The 17,553-nt window shown below is 40.9% G+C and overlaps 1 protein-coding gene across 3 annotated transcripts in view; it reads left to right on the plus strand.

The window, feature by feature from the left end:
• Positions 1-17,553, plus strand: part of LOC146484086 (uncharacterized) — a 51,000-nt gene that overhangs the window by 7,001 nt on the left and 26,446 nt on the right. For all 3 annotated transcript variants that reach the window (XM_085105391.1, XM_085105392.1, XM_085105393.1), the window contains exons 8-30: positions 161-267; positions 1,233-1,295; positions 1,395-1,532; positions 2,522-2,678; positions 3,335-3,568; positions 4,402-4,598; positions 4,902-5,036; positions 5,683-5,928; positions 6,502-6,585; positions 7,163-7,267; positions 7,875-7,982; positions 8,515-8,619; positions 8,843-8,950; positions 9,250-9,366; positions 9,711-9,818; positions 10,618-10,725; positions 11,425-11,493; positions 11,770-11,877; positions 13,094-13,192; positions 14,662-14,749; positions 15,029-15,160; positions 15,894-16,361; positions 17,269-17,489. In XM_085105391.1, coding sequence (XP_084961517.1) covers positions 161-267; positions 1,233-1,295; positions 1,395-1,532; positions 2,522-2,678; positions 3,335-3,568; positions 4,402-4,598; positions 4,902-5,036; positions 5,683-5,928; positions 6,502-6,585; positions 7,163-7,267; positions 7,875-7,982; positions 8,515-8,619; positions 8,843-8,950; positions 9,250-9,366; positions 9,711-9,818; positions 10,618-10,725; positions 11,425-11,493; positions 11,770-11,877; positions 13,094-13,192; positions 14,662-14,749; positions 15,029-15,160; positions 15,894-16,361; positions 17,269-17,489 — 3,305 coding nt within the window. The remainder of the gene's footprint in view (positions 1-160; positions 268-1,232; positions 1,296-1,394; positions 1,533-2,521; positions 2,679-3,334; positions 3,569-4,401; positions 4,599-4,901; positions 5,037-5,682; positions 5,929-6,501; positions 6,586-7,162; positions 7,268-7,874; positions 7,983-8,514; positions 8,620-8,842; positions 8,951-9,249; positions 9,367-9,710; positions 9,819-10,617; positions 10,726-11,424; positions 11,494-11,769; positions 11,878-13,093; positions 13,193-14,661; positions 14,750-15,028; positions 15,161-15,893; positions 16,362-17,268; positions 17,490-17,553) is intronic.

Here is a 17,553-nt window from a genome sequence, read left to right on the forward strand (position 1 = left end):
CAGTCGTTTCTAGTTTAGCCAGCTGAACAAAACATAACAGAACTGGACTGATTTTTTTCGGCTCTACTGATGCAAACGCATCTTTGCTTTCCAAAGTGGTGTTAAAATTAGGTGACACACATGTACATGCAGTCGTAATGTTCTGTGAATTGTGTTGCAGCCGAGGAAGTTTTAGCCCAGCTAAATGATCAGTTAAACAGACGAAAAGCTCAGCTGCAAGATGCTGGAGACAAACTGGCTCAAATCCAACAAGCTATTAATGATCAGGTACACAGTTTTTATTTGCTCCGAGTACACTGTTCCTACATTGTATAACAGATTTATAGATAGTAAATGGTCATAAATGCGTTGTTACACGGAACAATTTTTAATGCAACATTGTTGTTATTGTGTAACGTAGCGCGCGGACAATTTCTTTTTTTACGGAACAATTTGTTTCGGCAAGACACGGCAAGTCTTCTACCTGTCTTCGCAAAACTTGCAACACGTTGTCCAAGTAAAATGTTGCGTCAAAAACTTGTCGGTGTCTACGCACTGTGTTGCATTGGAAATTGTCGTTAAAATTGTCCCTTATAACAGAAAGTCTTCGTTAAAGTATTTTCGCACTGTAAGTTAGCAATAATCTTCATCATTTAACTGTCGTTCGTCATACTGCAATACAGTCTCCGTGTCTAGCTGTTTGATGTATTTTCAATTTCAGCTCTGTATAAGTCGGTTTAACATCTTGTCTCTTAGCGTCTAATGATAATCCGTTGTACTCATGTGACGTTGCAAGACCAAGTTACAGGATGCACCATTGAGTATGCTGCATAACGCATAGGCTCGATTTCCGGGCTCATTTCCCGAACAGCAGCTTGAAAAATATCTCGCAGCGTCACCGTAATCGTTACGAATAAAACTCTAACCGACCTCTAACCTTTCACAACTACATCACGGAACATGTTTTCAAGCGTTGTTTAGTGTATGTAACAAGCTTCCAGTAATGTGTCTCGTAGCTCCTTGGCACACTAGTTTTAGCCATTGCGAGACAAGTTACACGAAGATTGCGTTTTATTTACGTCGTACCCTTGCAGCATCATTTTGGTTTCGGTTACAGAAGAAATCGTTGCTACATAACATACCATAGACACTTGAACGTGGTCAATAACGCTATTTTTCTATTTTGTTATTTTCTCCCTTATATTAATTGGTTTTTAATATACATGCTACTTCGCTTTCTTTGTCCTCTCTAGGCTCATCTCCTGGGAGAAGAGGAAAGAAAACTCATTGAAGCAATTGCAGATAAGAAGAACTATGTGAGTAGAGTTATCTTGGCTGAGCTATCTTAGTTTGTAGTGGTTGTGGTTGTGGTTGTTGTTGTTAGGTCACTGATTATTTTTTTCACTTTATTTCAGATTCGAAAACTTCAACAGGTTGCAAAGGAGTTAGAAGAGAGAATGAAAAACATAACAGATGACTTGAGACAACGAGAAGCTGAAACGGAGAAACTTAGACAGTCCCTCAGGAACACTCCCCCTAATGATCCGGCTTATGTATGTATACATGACCTGGGTATAAAGGAGATCCTCGCTTGGCCCTTTCACTATCAGTAATTTGCGTCTGAAGCAAGTGAATTTCATTTTTTCTCGTAAATTTGTTAATTATCCTTTAAGATCGCTTTTAAATTGAATGTAAGTAAGTAATTTCGATTTCGCTTTGATTTTGCTTTTCTGCGCTCTATGATTGGTTGGTAAAGTTCGCGCCCTTTTCTTAACCAATGGGAAGCCATCTACCAAAACCATGTTGACTTGCTCGCACGCGTTTTCCCGCGCTTGACGCCGGTTGCATGTATTTGCCTCAAATTATGATTGGTTCATTACGCTGTTTACATCTTTTGTGATTGACCAGGGTAGTAACCTTGGTCTTGGCTTTACGACACTCAATCAAAGACCACTCTGCAATACGCAGAGCTAATTATGTATTTACGCTAGGGTTTAGGGTGGTGATTCCATTGACAGTCATAACACCAAACAAGTTATCAATTTGGCTAGTCATACAGCTGTAACAGATAATGCAAATCACAAGCATACCACACAGACGTTGTAAAGCATAGTCAAAGAAACGCAAATTACCCTCAAAATTAAATTGAAAATCGTCCCATATACTACATTTCGCTTTTGTTATAGATTTCGTAAATTTATCTTCCCTTCTAACATGTACATGAATGGCTTGCATTTGTAGCCATTGCATGAAACGTGCCCTTGTTGTGCAAGTATTTGAAACTCTTGTTACAAATCTCTGTCCCGATATCTGTTTACATATAGACATTTTGAGATTGAACAGTAGTGGTACTAAGACGTGTTTCAGAACTTTAGTCGCCTCTAAAAGACGAACAATTCTGTCAGTTTTAATTTAAACAAGGAGATGCCCCCCTCCTTCCTATAGGAAATTATTCCCCACCCACCCTCCCACTCTTCCACCCAAAAAATGAAGACAAAAGTCCCAATGAATGTTTTTGTCTTCCTTGTGGGTTTTTTTTAAGTCACATCTACAAGCTCGTTTGGCAGCTAAAGAACGGCATTTGCTTGAGCTGCAAGATGAATTTGGCAAATTGAAACAGGATCACGACAGAGCGAGGGCAAGACTACAAGAGGAGATTGCTGCTGTAAAGGAATTGGAAGCACAGTTAGCTGCACTGAGTAAGTGTTTTCACTTTTGGCAAATCATTTTATTAATATTATTACAGAAACGCGCCGAGTTTTTCTACAAATACGTTCGAGACACTATGCTTAATCAACACTGCAAGAAAACCCGTAAGATATCCTTTGGAAAATGCTTACACTGTCGTAAGTCGTCTGAAGCATTGAAATCTCATCTGGTTTTTTCCAACATAGGAAAAATAATGCTTTTGTATTCGAAGGAATAAAACATCCGATTTTATGTATTAAAAGAAATAAAGTAAGAAGTTTTGGAAAAGGCAATATCAGCATGGTAATTCGAGGGTAAGATTTCTTCTCCTAAAAAATGTCTACGATGTCAAGCGATGGGAAGCAGTTTGATCAAATTGTGCAAACTTACATAAATATATTACAGGTCGAAAACAATAACGTAAAACAGAAAAAAGTCCTTTGCTTGAATTTTCTCTTTAGTTGGGACCTCTTACTACGTCAATACATAAAATACAAATGTATTTGGGCGTCTTACTGTAAGTGATATACTTATCGCACTGTAGCTGTAATGAATTATGTGTAATAATGGTTCATGAAAATAGTCAAAGCTATGAAAAAAGAATCAAACTCATATTTTTTGCATTTTATTGTTTGGTGAAGTTTTCTTTGTCTTTGTGTCCTCCCAGGAAAAGCAAACGGCAATCAGGATAAGTTGAAAGAAGAACTAAAGAACATCATTGATGATTTGAATGATAACTTGAACTCTATGAAGCAGCAAGTAGCACAGCAAGCGAAACAGATCAATCAGCTTCAACACGAAAAGGATGCTTTGGGTCAGAGACTGAAAGACATGCAAACACAGGCAACTAATAACAAACAACTGAAGGATAATATAGCCAAACTACAGCAACAACTGAAATGTAAGTCGTGTGACAGGCTTGTTAGGGAAGTGGTCAAAACTACTATACAAAATAGATGGTGGTCGCTGCCCGCACCCCCCTTCCTCAACCTCAAAAGATGGTGTCTTTATTGCATAGCCACCCCTTATCCAGCAGAAAAAGGTGACCATGAGATTCAAACCCCACTTTTCTTGTTTATCTAGCAATGCTGACTCTTGCTAGCTGAAATAGTTCTGTGTCAACTCAAATTTTAAAGCCAATAAAATTTTGACCATAATGTTCATGAAATAGGTGATGTCTTCAATAACCAACCCACCCCAGTCAATGTGGTTCCTCTTCGAAGAAACTTGTAATGACCAGTTCCCCTGTGGTCTTGAAGATTTTATTGTTGGTATACAAAGGTCTCTATGGCTTGGCCCCGGGCTACATATCAGGACTTCTCCATCACCGAAATTTTCACTTTTACTGCGCTCTTGTTCAAAAACACTGTTAGATGTACTGAAGTCTATGTTAAAAATGTATGGCGAGTTTTTTCGATTGTAGATCCAAGACTTTGCAGCGAAGTATCTTATGAAATCAGATGTTCCAATTCTGTTAAGATGTTTAAGAGAAAACTGAAGACTCATTTATTTAGATTTGCTTTTATGTCGTTTACTGCGTTGCCCCTTATGGGGAGAATGATGCTTTTAACTTTTTTTAGAATTCTTTGTAGATTGAACGTAACTTTGTGAAGCGCTTTGGAGAATTAGTCGAGTTAGGGCTATATAAATATATTTATTCATTTTTTGTTCATTTATGGTTGTGTTCTGTTTTGTTTGGTTAATTCAAACTACACCGGCGTTTCTCCCTTGTAGTGAATGAAGATGCTTTGGAGCGAGAAAGAAGGAACTGTGAAGGCTTGCGGCGACGTTTATCAGATGTCGAGGCCCAGGCAGCACAAGGGACGGTGCTGGAACCGGCACTAGCTGATGCAAAGAACAAACTAAAGCAAGCTGAGGCAGAAGTGGCGAGGCTACAGAACGCACTGAATAAACTAAAACAACAACTACAGGTGCCACATACAGTGTATTTAACTATATTAGGTTTCATGTCAACGGACTTTGTCATGTGGGTGCTTTTTCTTACGTTCTTGAGATCAAAACTATGCTGAATTTAAAACTAAAAGTACTTTTCTTACACGAAATGCTTCTGGAATCAACCCCACAGAGAGCGATTTTCTTTGTTATGTTGCGGTATTTTCATTCGTAGATTGCTCAATACTTCGTTAGCGTTTAGGAGTTTGTAGGTGAAAACGTAAGACTGAAGGTAAACAAGAGTCACTATAGCTGGGTAACTTAAGAGGCTTTTATTGCAGGATGATCGCCGAGCGGCAGACGATCGGTTAAAGAAGGAGCAAGATAAAGTTGATAGAGCTTTACAGGCTGCGAGGAATGCAGGGGATAAAGACAGAGAAGTGAGGGAGCTGAGTGCACAAGTTAATGCCCTCACAGTAAGTTACGTACCCCCATTCCAATGACATTGCTCTTTAACGAACACTTATTGATTGATTTCGTCTTTTACCCTCAAATGTAATCCACGGTAACGAAAAACATGGCCATTGGTACATATACCAATAATTCTTAGCGTATGAATCCCGAAAAACGCTCATAAAAATGCACAGAAAAGTTCAGAAAACTCCAACCCTAGCATACACAATGTTGCTAGTACAGGGAAGAATTTCACCAAAATATGGCTTTCTATGTGCTTGCTCGCTGTGTAAGGTTCGCAAGGTATTTTGGTAAAATGTTCAGCCGCTATTTTTTAGGTCGTATTCCGCATTTGGTTGTGTTGGTTGGGTTTTTCGTACTCTGTTAGTTAATCAAGTTTCCAATTGGCACCGACCGCCGTTGAAGCGCTGTAACAGTAATTATTTGACGTTTCAACCGTTGATTTGAAAATTGTTTTGCTGTTGCACTTAAACTAAGGCAAAATGTCAAGAGAACATGGCTGATTGTGCTGTTTACATCTGTTGTGATTGGCCAAAGCAATTACTTTGGTTTTGGTTTTACGACACTCAATTGAATAACGCTCTAACGTGTCAGTCTTGGCAAACCAAGACAAACTACCTTTACTAATTGGGGACACCTGTTTATTAGGCGGACAATGCTTCCCTCGCTCAGCGACTGAAGGATGCAGAAGATGAACTCAGCAATCTTGAAAACCTGTTGGACAAGGAAGAGGTGTTGGAGAGGTTGGACGAACTGAAGGGTGACATCAACAAGAGAAGAGGTGCTGTCCGTGAACCGCTTAACGATCAAGATGAGCTGGGGCGAGCTCTAGCTGAACTTCATAAGAAATACATCGACTTGATGAGGGAGCTGGAGAGAGAGCGACGTAAACAGGTTTGTCTTTTGGTTTGCGGATGCTCCTTGAATGAATGGGTGGTTATAACAGATAAGGAACAGTTAATGATGATGACGAGCGATGGGGCGCCAGCTTTACAATAAGCGCTTTCTGAAACGAGTTTCATTCCTTAAATGCCAGGTCCCAAACGTATGTGTCAATGCTCCGTCACGGCGATTTTGTAATGTTTTGTTCAAAACCGATCAAATGTTTGACAGAGAACCCTTTCTATAACGAGAAATTGCTCCTAGAACACTGCGAAGTAAATATTAAGCGATTTCTCCGAGAAAAAAAACTAACTATAATTAGGTTTTAGCGTTTTCTCTACAATACACAGGAGGAACTTGAAAAATCTGGCCAATTTTCTCAAGTTACAATCCACTTCCATCCAAGCCATTCGCAGCCAAACATAATTAATAGTAGTTTCTGTGCACTAATAGGGTTATTGGTAACAAAACTGAAACATTATTTTGTCGATTCCGTCGATTCAAATATGTTTTTTCGCTGTTCAAAGTGGCACAAAAATAGGTGACACTGCCCCATTAATCAATGCATGGTATCTTGTTTAACAGCCCGATGGTGAGATTGAAGGTCTGCAAGCCAGACTGCAGGATGCTGAAAGAGCTTTGAGGCAAGCAAAAGACAGAGCGTCACAGGTGAGCAGAACTCGGCTGGCAGCCATCTTTGGCTACTTATCACTTCGTACAATTTCGAGATCATGCTATCGTTAGCTAACTTGTAGACGTGCCCCTATTGTCTTTCCCGCCGGCCGGTGCGTGAAGGACATAGACGGCGTCTGCACGCAGGCAATGCTGTTTTGAGCGATTCGGTGAGTAGAATTTGCCTTACAATAAAACAAAAACTCGAAACAAGAGTTTAAATGGATAGGAAAGCGCAGTAGAATAACGGTATGCGCCAAAGGAGCACGGATAGTGAAATTTAAAAAGATTAAAATGGAAAGTAACAAAAAAAAAAAAACTACAGCGTAGATTTCTGCCAGTGTAATCGATAAGGGAGCTTTTCATCACCGACTTCCATACTATATATTTTTCGTTCGTCTTGAGTTTTGCCGTGGTGTTCCCTAACCAATCCCTGTGGTATTCGAGGTGTACTTCAATGTAGCAAAAATATAAATCTGTAAGCGTGGTCGGATTAACCCCCGCGCCCGCTTTGCGTTAAGTTTGACTTACTTTGCATCAACATTTATGAGTGGGTGCTCTTTTTCTTTTCAAGCTTGCTGGAGACAAGGAGGAGCGGGATGCTAAACTGAGGCAGATGGCGGATGAACTGAGGAAATTGAAAGACAAGTTAGGACGACAGGAACAGCTGGAAGATGAGGTATGACTATAGAAGAGCAAACACTTAACGAAGTAAGCCAACAGTCTTATATTGTGTGTGGTACTCGGGTTTCATGCGAGAGTTTTCTTTAGAAAAGATCTCCCTGTTTGATCTGTATGTTTACGAGCTACGGAGGTACAACTGTTAGTGTTGTTCATCCGATCTGTGTGCGGATAGATTCACTATTGCAATTAAAGCTTACTTCTTTAAAGTACCAACGTAGAAGGGTTTGAGTGCTGTTGAAGTAGGCCATTTAAGATAGTTAGGGATAGAACGGGATAGAGCGAGGCTACGGAACGGAACATACCGAGGCTACGTTCTCTTCAAGATCAACATGTACATTCTCCTCACTGTCTCCTATGTCTTTGTTATACTAGTGATTACCCCCGATTTTCCTTTTGGATTGCAGTAACCCTAGTCTCCTTCGCAGCCGTTTTTGGGATGTCACGCAACGCTGGGGGGAGCGTTGCATGACATCCAAAAAACGACTGCGAAGGAGACTACAGTAACCCTTGCTAAGATCTGCTTTTCCTGCAGAGCCATGAACCGCACAAAAATACCTTTGTCTTCGGAGGGTAGTAACTTACTGTTCTCCTTGCTTTTGAAGCTCGAAAATGCGAAAGCAGAACATGCCGAGGAGAGGATTGGACTGGAGAAACAGATAGCTCAGCTGAAAGATCAACTTAACAAGGCCAGGCACGGCTTACAGGATCAGGCAAGTATTTAGAAGATAACTGTTGAATTTTCCAGTGTTGTTAAGCTGAATGCCCGGGACACATGTGGTACAATATTGCTTGGAACATTGCAATTTGCACCGTTTGTTTTAAAAGTAAATAAAATAAATCGACTTTAATTTAAGGTGGGGGATAGTCAACTGTCTTAGGACTGACAAACTTGTGCGTCGGATTCCGGATCGAATTTGAATTTGGAAATCCTGGTTTTTGAGGAGAGAGGAAAACCGGAGAAAACGTCTCGGATCAAGGACGAGAACCAACAACGAACTCACCCCACACATGACGCCTAGTCCGGGAATCGAACCCGGTCCACATTGGTGGGAGGCGAGTGCTCTCACCACTGCGCCATCCCTGCTCCCCCTACATTGAGGGAGGCGAGTGTTCTCGAGCAACATGGTGCTCAACATTTATGAGAGTAACACTTTCAATTAAATGATGATATAGTGCCAGGAATAACCAAATGATTACACAGTGACCCTTTAATGTGTGCGTGGACATTTTTTTTTTCTACAGTTGGCGAATGCCAGGGCCCCGCTTCAAGCTAAAATAAGAGACATGGAAGATGAGATGCAACATTTACAGGACAAACTTGGCAAACTTAAAGCTGACAATGAAAGGGTAATATTGTGCTCTGATTTCCTTCCTTTTAGACTATATACCGTAAATTTTCCAATATAAGACCACCGTAATATAAGTCGCCCAAATCTCTTACGAAACATCCTTCCTATAACAAGCTTTCTGGAACTACTGATTATTTGGTGATCCTCGGGGATTGACCTGTAAAGCTTTTGTTTATGCCTAAAATGAAGCAGAGAATCGGTAGCTCAATTTTCCATTTTAGCTGAAAGGCGCAATCAAGGCCGCTGAAGCTGGCCGAGAGGATCTGGAAGAGAGACTTGCAGAGTTGATGGACAGACTGAGAGAGGCCCGGGCACAAGCCGAGGAAGCGGTGAGTCATCACGTGACCGAATACATATTGATACAAGTCATGCTCAGAAATCCGATGACGACTCTAGCTACGGATAATCCTATCATTTTAAATGACGATTAAACAGGGATTTAAAAAAAAAAAAAGAAATTAAAGGTGTGTTCTTAACCGTGTTTAAAGTGGTCTACCTGAATGTTTAAGCATCGTTAATCCTAACGGAGATCAATTTGGGGTAAATAATACAACTAGAATTCATCAAAATAGCGGTCAGTTTGTTGAATTTACTATGAATTCGTAACTGAATTGTTTTTTGTTAACAGAATGCTAGACACGAGCGACAAAGACGAGCTCTTGAAGACAAAGTTAAAGCTTTGGAAAATGAGCTTGAAAGAGCAAAGAATCGACTGCAATCTCTTCGTGCCCAAGCTGATGAACGGGTAGGCAGCTATACTTAAAATTATAAAGGATTGAAAAGTAAGATTTGATTTACAAAAACACTAGTTACTTCACTTCACTTAAATCACATTTTTAGTGTCAATGTATTTAGCGCCGAGCACTAGCTGCAGACACGATCGAATTGGAGTTTGGAAATGTTCGCTTTTGAGGAGGGGAAAACCGTATTAGCCGGAGAAAAACCTTCGGAGCAAGGACGAGAACCAACAACAAACTCAACCCGTATCCTCAACTCCCGCCTCCCACCAATGTGGCCCAGGTTCAGTTCCGAGTGCTTCACCACTCTCGATCTAGTGTACTCAATAATATTTGTCATTTATCCAAACAGCTTCAAGCTGAAAAGGGGAAAGCTGCTGCCAGGATTGATGGCCTGGAGGACGAAATAGATGGTTTAAAAGGTCGGCTGAGGAAACTACAGGATAAAGCTGATCGGGAGGTGAGAGTTATGAAAAGTTCTCAAGTTATGACGAGTTGGTTTTTAAAGGTGAGCAGAGATCAACTAAAGTTTATGCAGCTTGTAGCAAGCGCTTAATTTCAAAGGAAAACTCCTAGTCATACTTGTCACATGCTGTGACTACGGAGCTGCGACGAGAAATGTAGCGACCTTGGCCATTTACTATGAGGTTCAAAGATGTTTAAGATTAATTTCGCTTTTACTGGCGAAGTTTAAGTGGCGTTTAATAGAACCATGGTCGAAAGCGATTTCAATCAGGCATACCTAAGTAGTTGAACGTTATTTGTGCCAAGAAGGTGTAGCAGTGACCAGACATGTGTCTATTTGAAAAATATCTTCGGCGGTTTCTTAGGTCTGTTTATTGTCTTAACCCTTGTGAACATGTATATTCTCCTCAATGTCCTCCATATATTTCTTATGTTACTAGTTGGGAGATTTTGTCTAAAAATCAAGGCATTTCATCTTTAGTGATCATTTCCTTTATTCTCCTGACTTAAATGTTTAATCAAGCAGCGACATTTGAAGTAGAAATGAAATGTTGTTCACCACAGGGGCTTATAGTGTTAAAGTATGTCTTAGTTGAACTTCGATGTTCATTTACCAGCCCAGCATGTCCGAGCTACAACTTCATTTATCAACTCCAGGAGTCAACTCTCTCTTTTTGACGAGTTTTTGGTCGCTTTTTTGCGTTTTCACGTGAATTACCGAATCACCATAAGCATGCGGGAGATCATGCACTTTGGGTAAACTAGTCACAAAAACTATTTGACTTTATTTGAAGATGGACAGAATGAGAGACGCTGGAGCTCGCCAGGTGCATGACCTAGAGCAGAAAATGGCTGATCTCAGAAATCAACTTGACAGAGAAAGAGCGCGAGCTGAAGAACAGGTATCAATGGCTCCAAGCCTATCCTCAGATCCAGGATAGTTGTTTTCAAAGCTGGTGTATCTGTTGTGGTTTAATATATTTTTTTTGGTTAAAATTTTTCAAACCAGTTTAGTTTTTATTTTCCTTTGTGCAGTATTCATTACCATAATCTGAGACAAACGGAAATAAAAAATCAAACTGGTTTGAAATATTTTAAACCAAAGGAAGTTTGAACATGTGCAATCTCGAACAAGACTACTTAACTTTTGACAAAGGCAAAATGAGCTCGTCAAGTAAAAATAAAAAAAAAAATTAAAAATAAAGTTAAAAAAAATAATCATCCATCTCCCTGTAAAAGGGTCATAGAACCCCCCCCCCCCCCCCCCCAATCACTCAAGGACATTTTCATGATCTGACGGTTCACCAGGCCTTTTGGGCGGCATGGCACGTGTGTAGACGTGTGATATTTGCTAATAGTATCAGTTAGTAACAGTTTTACAGTTTTGTCCAGTATTGCATACACCATGAGCTGTTTGTAAGCCCTCCGCCCCCTCCCTCCCCTCCCCCACCCACTGTATATTCTCGCATGGATGGACCAACACCAAAGAAACCTTACCACCAAAAGTATTTTTTACAAAGGTAACGGGCATGTTTGACAGCGTAGAATTGGTACCTCCAGCAGTGTGGTTACTAACACTACCTTGCTTTTTTTCTGTGTAGCTGAGAAGAGCTCAGAGTAAGGAGGCAGGATTACAGAACTTGTTGGGCGAGACAGAAGCTCAGCTACAGGTAAATATGGCATACACATTGCGAGGCGTTATTATTTTAAAGAGACATTTGTCATAAGTAAGCGGGCTTGGAATAAAGAAACAATCGGAGTCCCTCTAACGAGTTCATCCCGAGACTTCCGGCACAACGACAGGATACAAAAACCATTGAGTTACGGAGAGAATTCGCTCTTCTTTTCATAGCAGACAAGCAGTGAATATATACGCATCGCTTTTAGCAGGAAATGTTATTAGTAAATTTGATAAACGCGACGTATTTTTCTTAAAATTATTTTAGAGAAGCGCTCACCAGAGCCACGCCCAGCAGGCAAAACTGCAGGAATTAGAGAATCAGATTGATGGATTGAGAAAGGCTTTGAAAGAAGCAGAAACTCATGCGATGAAGGTGAGAAGTGTTTTAGATTGCACAGAAGCTTAGTGCCAAACTTAAATACACGAGCAAACATTGAATAGTTAAAGCGCAGTCATTTCTATTTTTCTCCCTCGTTGTTATATTTGTCCACCGGTCTATAATGTACAGGGTTAGAGGGCTAACCGAAAGCTTAGCTTTGTTTCAGCAAGCAAATCCAGTGAACAAAAGTTTTAAAAGCCTTCTTTATTTATAATTTACAAATCAGTGGTAAACATTTCACCGCCGTAGCTGACGATAATTCAAGTTTCTGTGGAAACCATATCTTAAAGAACAAGTAATGAAGGTTAAAGGCCATTCTTCTTTGTTTCAGCAAGCAAATCCAGTGAACAAAAGTTTTAAAAACCTTCTTTATTTATAATTTACAAATCAGTGGTAAACATTTCACCGCCGTAGCTGACGATAATTCAAGTTTCTGTGGAAACCATATCTTAAAGAACAAGAAATGAAGAGTTAAAAGGCCATTCTTCGAGTCCTGTTTTGTGTTGAGCGCCTTCTGTTCCCACATTGTTACCCAAGATGGTAAAGCAGGTTAAAATTGCATCCCACGAAGAGACGCGACGCGCGAGATTGCTCGCGTGGCTTACTCGCTTTACGATCCCTCAGAAAAAATAAGGGATTATGCCTGGAGAACACTTGAGGAAAGAGCTGAGCAAACTGCCTCACGAGGCGATTAGCTCAGCTGTTTTATCACGTGTGTGGTTACGTTTTGGGAGTTTTTCGCCTCGCGAGGCCATGAGGAAAATATCTGTCGTGTTTGATATTTGAGATTTCGCCTCGCGAGGCGAAATTCTCATGAAAACTCCACCGCACACTTGAGGAAACAGCTGAGTTGATTGCCTCGCGTGGCCTCGCGATTCCTCGCAAGGCAGTTTGCTCTTTCCTCAAGTGTGCGGCAGCAACTAGCTTGTTTAACTGAAGATAGTATTTAACCGAGGGCAAAGTTTAACGAACGAAGGGGTGCAAAATTTGCCATCTGTTCTTCGCTGCTTCGATACTTGTTTTTGTGGATCCGTCCTTCAAACTTTGGCTTTATTAATACGAAAACAAATCTTCATTTACCCATTTTCAGTTAAAAAGAAAAGAGCATTACATACACAATTAAATTACGCGAACAACTAAGCCATGTAATCCGCCAAACGCGCATTCTTGACTCACCCTGGCCCTTCAAATATCCAACTTTTGTCCACAGGATAAGCTGGCTAAAGAACTGGACGCAGTGCAGGCGGAGCGTATGAGAGCTGCTCTACAAGCGGCGGCTGACAAACAACTGGCTGATGCACAACAGCAGGTATCAAGGCGATCAAAACTCTTCTTTAGTCATGCCAAAAATAATCCAGGGTTCGTACGGGTTATGGAAAACTTGGAAAGTCATGGAATTTTAGAATTTCATTTTCCAGGCCTGGAAAGTCAGGGAATGTAGGTGTGGGTCGTGGAAAGTCATGGAAAATGATGTTTATCAAAAAGTTCAAAATAAATTGTTTTGTTTTTTTTTTTTTGCGAAGAAAATAGTAAAAACATACCCAAAATGAAAGGTGATTTCCAAGAAAATGGTCAAAGTTAGGTCATGGAAAAGTTGGAGAAGTCATAGAAAAGGTCATGGAAAATCATGGAATTTCAAAAGCTCAAAAGAGTGCGAATCCTGTAATCGGGATACAGGTGTTTCATGATTTCCCGGATTATATATAGGACGGCAGCCAGAGACAGTAACACGAACAGGGGTCTGTTTCTAGAAAATTCCGATAACTCTTCGGTCTGGAAACCTTGTGGCCATTTCCGAGTTGCTTTGGACCTCATTATTAAGGCGAGGTTGAGTGCAAAGTTTTTATTGTGAAAATTAGTTTTCATTCATATGCTCAGCCAAACTAATAATGAGGTTCAAAGCAACTCGGAAATGGCCTAGTTTGTTTATTTTGAATTCTTAATTCTTTTACAGACTACATTGCGCACGTTTGCACTAGAAACTGTCACTAACTGATCAGAGCCGTTCAAGAGGAGAGGGGGGGGGGGGGTACTCAGCAAAATTGTATACAATGAGGCTCTGCCCCGTGGTCCAAACCCTTACCCTTTCATATAGCAGGTTTCTTTTTAAGAAAATATAACCCTTTCATACACATAAAGTTTGGTTCACTTTATTTACACCCTCCATAGAAAATGGTACCCCTTTCTCATTCCCGCAGTAGTAACACTGTTTCTCTTTTCGTTGGTCTGTGCGAGATATTTTGAACGCCCTTTCAAATACCTAAATGACAGTTTTCCCTACCGTTTTCTATTCTTCAGCTCGTGAATTGCCTACCTTTTTTATACCTCCATCCTGAAATAGGAATCCCTTTCAGGCGGAGCCTCCCGTATAAACCATTATAGGGAGAACAACCCTTCCCCCGGCCTAGCCTGTACCAGGCTCCTAGAGAGAAGCGCGAGTGAGAGGGCGAGGGGACGAAAACGAGGGGGGCCACCCCCGTCGTTTACGTCCCCTCGCCCTCTTCTTCGCGCGTCTCTCTAGGAGCCTGGAACAGGCTACCCCCGGCCCGGCCCCGTGGCCGGAAAAATCCGTCTGGACACAAGCGATATGAGTTGACAATTCCTTTGTTCTCCAAGTAAAATATTAACTCTGATTACAAACCGAGCGCAACAGCCCCATACTTCTTTAACTTCACAATACGACAGGTGCTCAGTAAGACATAGCACAAAGCTTTGTGGAACCCGACCGACTTTCACACCTAATGAGATGACGAAGGTATTTTATTTAACTGTTTTTAGATAGCTTCGTTGCAGTCGTTACTTGCCGGCAAAGACAGGCAGCTACAAGACGAGATGGCACGAGGAACACAGAATTCATCTGACATAGGTATGATGTTTGTCTTCAGGCAAGCGTGAACACTTCAAGATATTGAGAACTAAGATTAAAAGTTCTACAGTAGAAGAAGAGTTTTTTCAGACTTATGTTTTTTTTCCAGTTGCTCGCTTTCGTCTTTTTCGTTTGTGTCGATTTCTAATTGTTTATTGCTCAAAAGTTATTGCTCAAGTTACAGCGTGTACATTCGTGTAAATGGATTACTGTGTTGTAACTTCTTGATATATCTCAGCCTGATCTGCGGACTTGTTCTAATTTCCACCATGTCTACAGCTAACCAGCGAGCAGAGATAAGGAATCTCGCGTCAGCTTTGACCGAACAAAATGACGAACTTGAACGGCTTAAGGAGGATCTTATGCAACTGTCCAGAGGTCCAGTCCATCCGCAGTATTTTAATTATCCAGGTCAGTTGTCAGTTCTTAAACTCTCCATTGAGCGTGACGACGCACGTGTGTACAGGTGTTTGTCCGTTGAACTTTACTACCTCGACTGTAAGTCGTGTGTGTTCCTTGAAAAACCAAACAATTGCACGAACAAACAAACAAACGATTTAGTAACCCTGGTGTTACTTTTATTTTGAAATCTCAATGGAGGGCGCGTTTCGGAGACCGGACACTTAAGAGACAAAAACAAAAACAGCTACGTATTTATATAGCCTAAAAATCCACACAATGTTTAAATGCGCTTGATAAAGAAAATAGCAGAACGGGTGTTTATTTTTGTTTGACAGAAACACCCGGACAATTTTAGCAAGTGGACCTGCGACAACATGGTGAAGATTAAATAAGATCAGTGAATGTGAAGAGTATCTCACTCAGAATACTCACTTGCTTTACTGCTTCAGTAGTTTCACAGATATTCCCGTCAGTCCAATTCTCTCACAACAGGGATGCTTATTGGAACAGGGAACGTGTACTAGCAAAAACTTCCTTGAATGAGTGTTTTTAGAAAGAGGGCTTTTATTGGAATGAAGGCATTAAATCGAATTTTTGCATTGTACAAATGGGTACAGAAAAATGTTGGACAAACCTGAGAAACATTTGGTAATGGACTAGCAACCCTTCAAGGAGCTGCCCTGCTGAACAACCACGCTCCTTGTAAATTACCAACATGCTGATGTTTTCTTTCTTGTTGTAGATCCCAGCCTCACTGCTTTAGCCAGTGAAGTCGAAGCTTTAAGAGCAGCTCTCTTACAAAAAGAGCAACAAGTGGCGAGCCTGGCGAGACCAATCTCCGTTCCTATGCATCCCCCTTTAGTCACTTCCGGTTTAGCAGCCATGCCTGGTCTGATGCCTACGCAAACATACGTTCCCCAACCTGTGACATCCGGTCTAGCAACCACGCCTGACTTCACTCGAACGTACGTTCCCCAAGTCTCAACTTCCGGTTTGGTAACCACGCCCGCTGTGGTACCCACACAAACATACGTCCACCCGGTGGTCCCAGCTGTCGCACAAGGAGTGCTGAATGGGACCAGTCCAACGCGGACAGTTCCAGCCGTGTCTACACTGGTGACAAGTCCAGGTGGCCTGGGCACTAACGGTTATTTGGCCACTCCTGGCGAGGTTCATCACCATCATTATTTTACAAACAAAACTACTCGAGGTACGGCATGCACACTTTAGTAGTAACTTATGGAATAACCTTTTGGTATTTATAGTGCTGTAGAATTAGAAGTGTTTTAAAGAAAGATAAGCACTTTTTACGAATCTAGGCTGAGACAAACTACGTAACTGTTATGCTTGGTGTTCTTGTACACTGAGACTTTCCCGTCACTAAACAAATGTCGAAAAAATGAGACATCATAGTTATGGAAGAAAGCAAGTTTGAAAAACATTCAGGTTTGAAAGGGATTCGAACCCATGACCTCTGCGATGTCGGTGCGGTGCTCTACCAACTGAGCTATCAGGCCAACTGGGAGCTGGTCAATAAGAGGTGGTGATGAAAGCAACAATAAAATATAACAATATGAAATAACATATACAGACGAAAGAATGATTAAATAAGAGAATATATCGAGAATAGACTATGTATCATTGGCTGTTAATATCGGTAAATGTGACGAAACAAAAGTAATAATTATAATAAACTTCCTTCCTTCCTGGTTTAAGCTTAAAAGTTCCTCTGTGACTTTATTTTAGCTATGTACGATTTCTTTTTACTTCCACACATCAGTTGAAAGGTGCACGAAATTCTTAACTTGAATTGTTCTCAATAAAAATCACTTTTATTTAAGTGTCAACGTATCTAGCGCAGAGCACTAATTGATGCCACTTTCCAGATCGAATTGGAATTTAGAAATGTTGGTGTTTGAGAAAAGGGGAAAACTGTATAACCCGGAGAAAAACCCTCGGAGCAAGGACGAGAAACAACAACAAACTCAACCCACATATAACGCCGAGTCCGGGAATCGAACCCGGACCACATAGTGACATTGCTTGTGAGGCGAGTGCTCTCACCACTGCGCCATATCTAGCACTCTTATTGAATTACATATTTTGTTTTCTCACAGGCGTGAAGAAGCCTAAATCAGTGATGGTAACAACCTCCTCACCCCTCTCCCCAGAGTTGTTAACCGCTTCTACGGTAACCGCACCTATCTCATCTGTCCATCATCATCATTATGGTGACGTCACTAGTCAGGATGGAGAGAAACTGAGAAGAAAGAAGAGAAAAGCCAAGAAGCAACAGCAAGACATTTTGTTCTGCAATTTTCCGAATCACGAGGGGCTAGTAAGTCAAGTAATTTATCGTTACCTTTCTTATCGGTGAAGACTATTACTTAGAAAATATATCT

Source organism: Pavona decussata, unplaced genomic scaffold (assembly GCF_977016875.1).
Source record: "Pavona decussata unplaced genomic scaffold, jaPavDecu1.1 SCAFFOLD_37, whole genome shotgun sequence".
Lineage (NCBI taxonomy): Eukaryota > Metazoa > Cnidaria > Anthozoa > Scleractinia > Agariciidae > Pavona > Pavona decussata.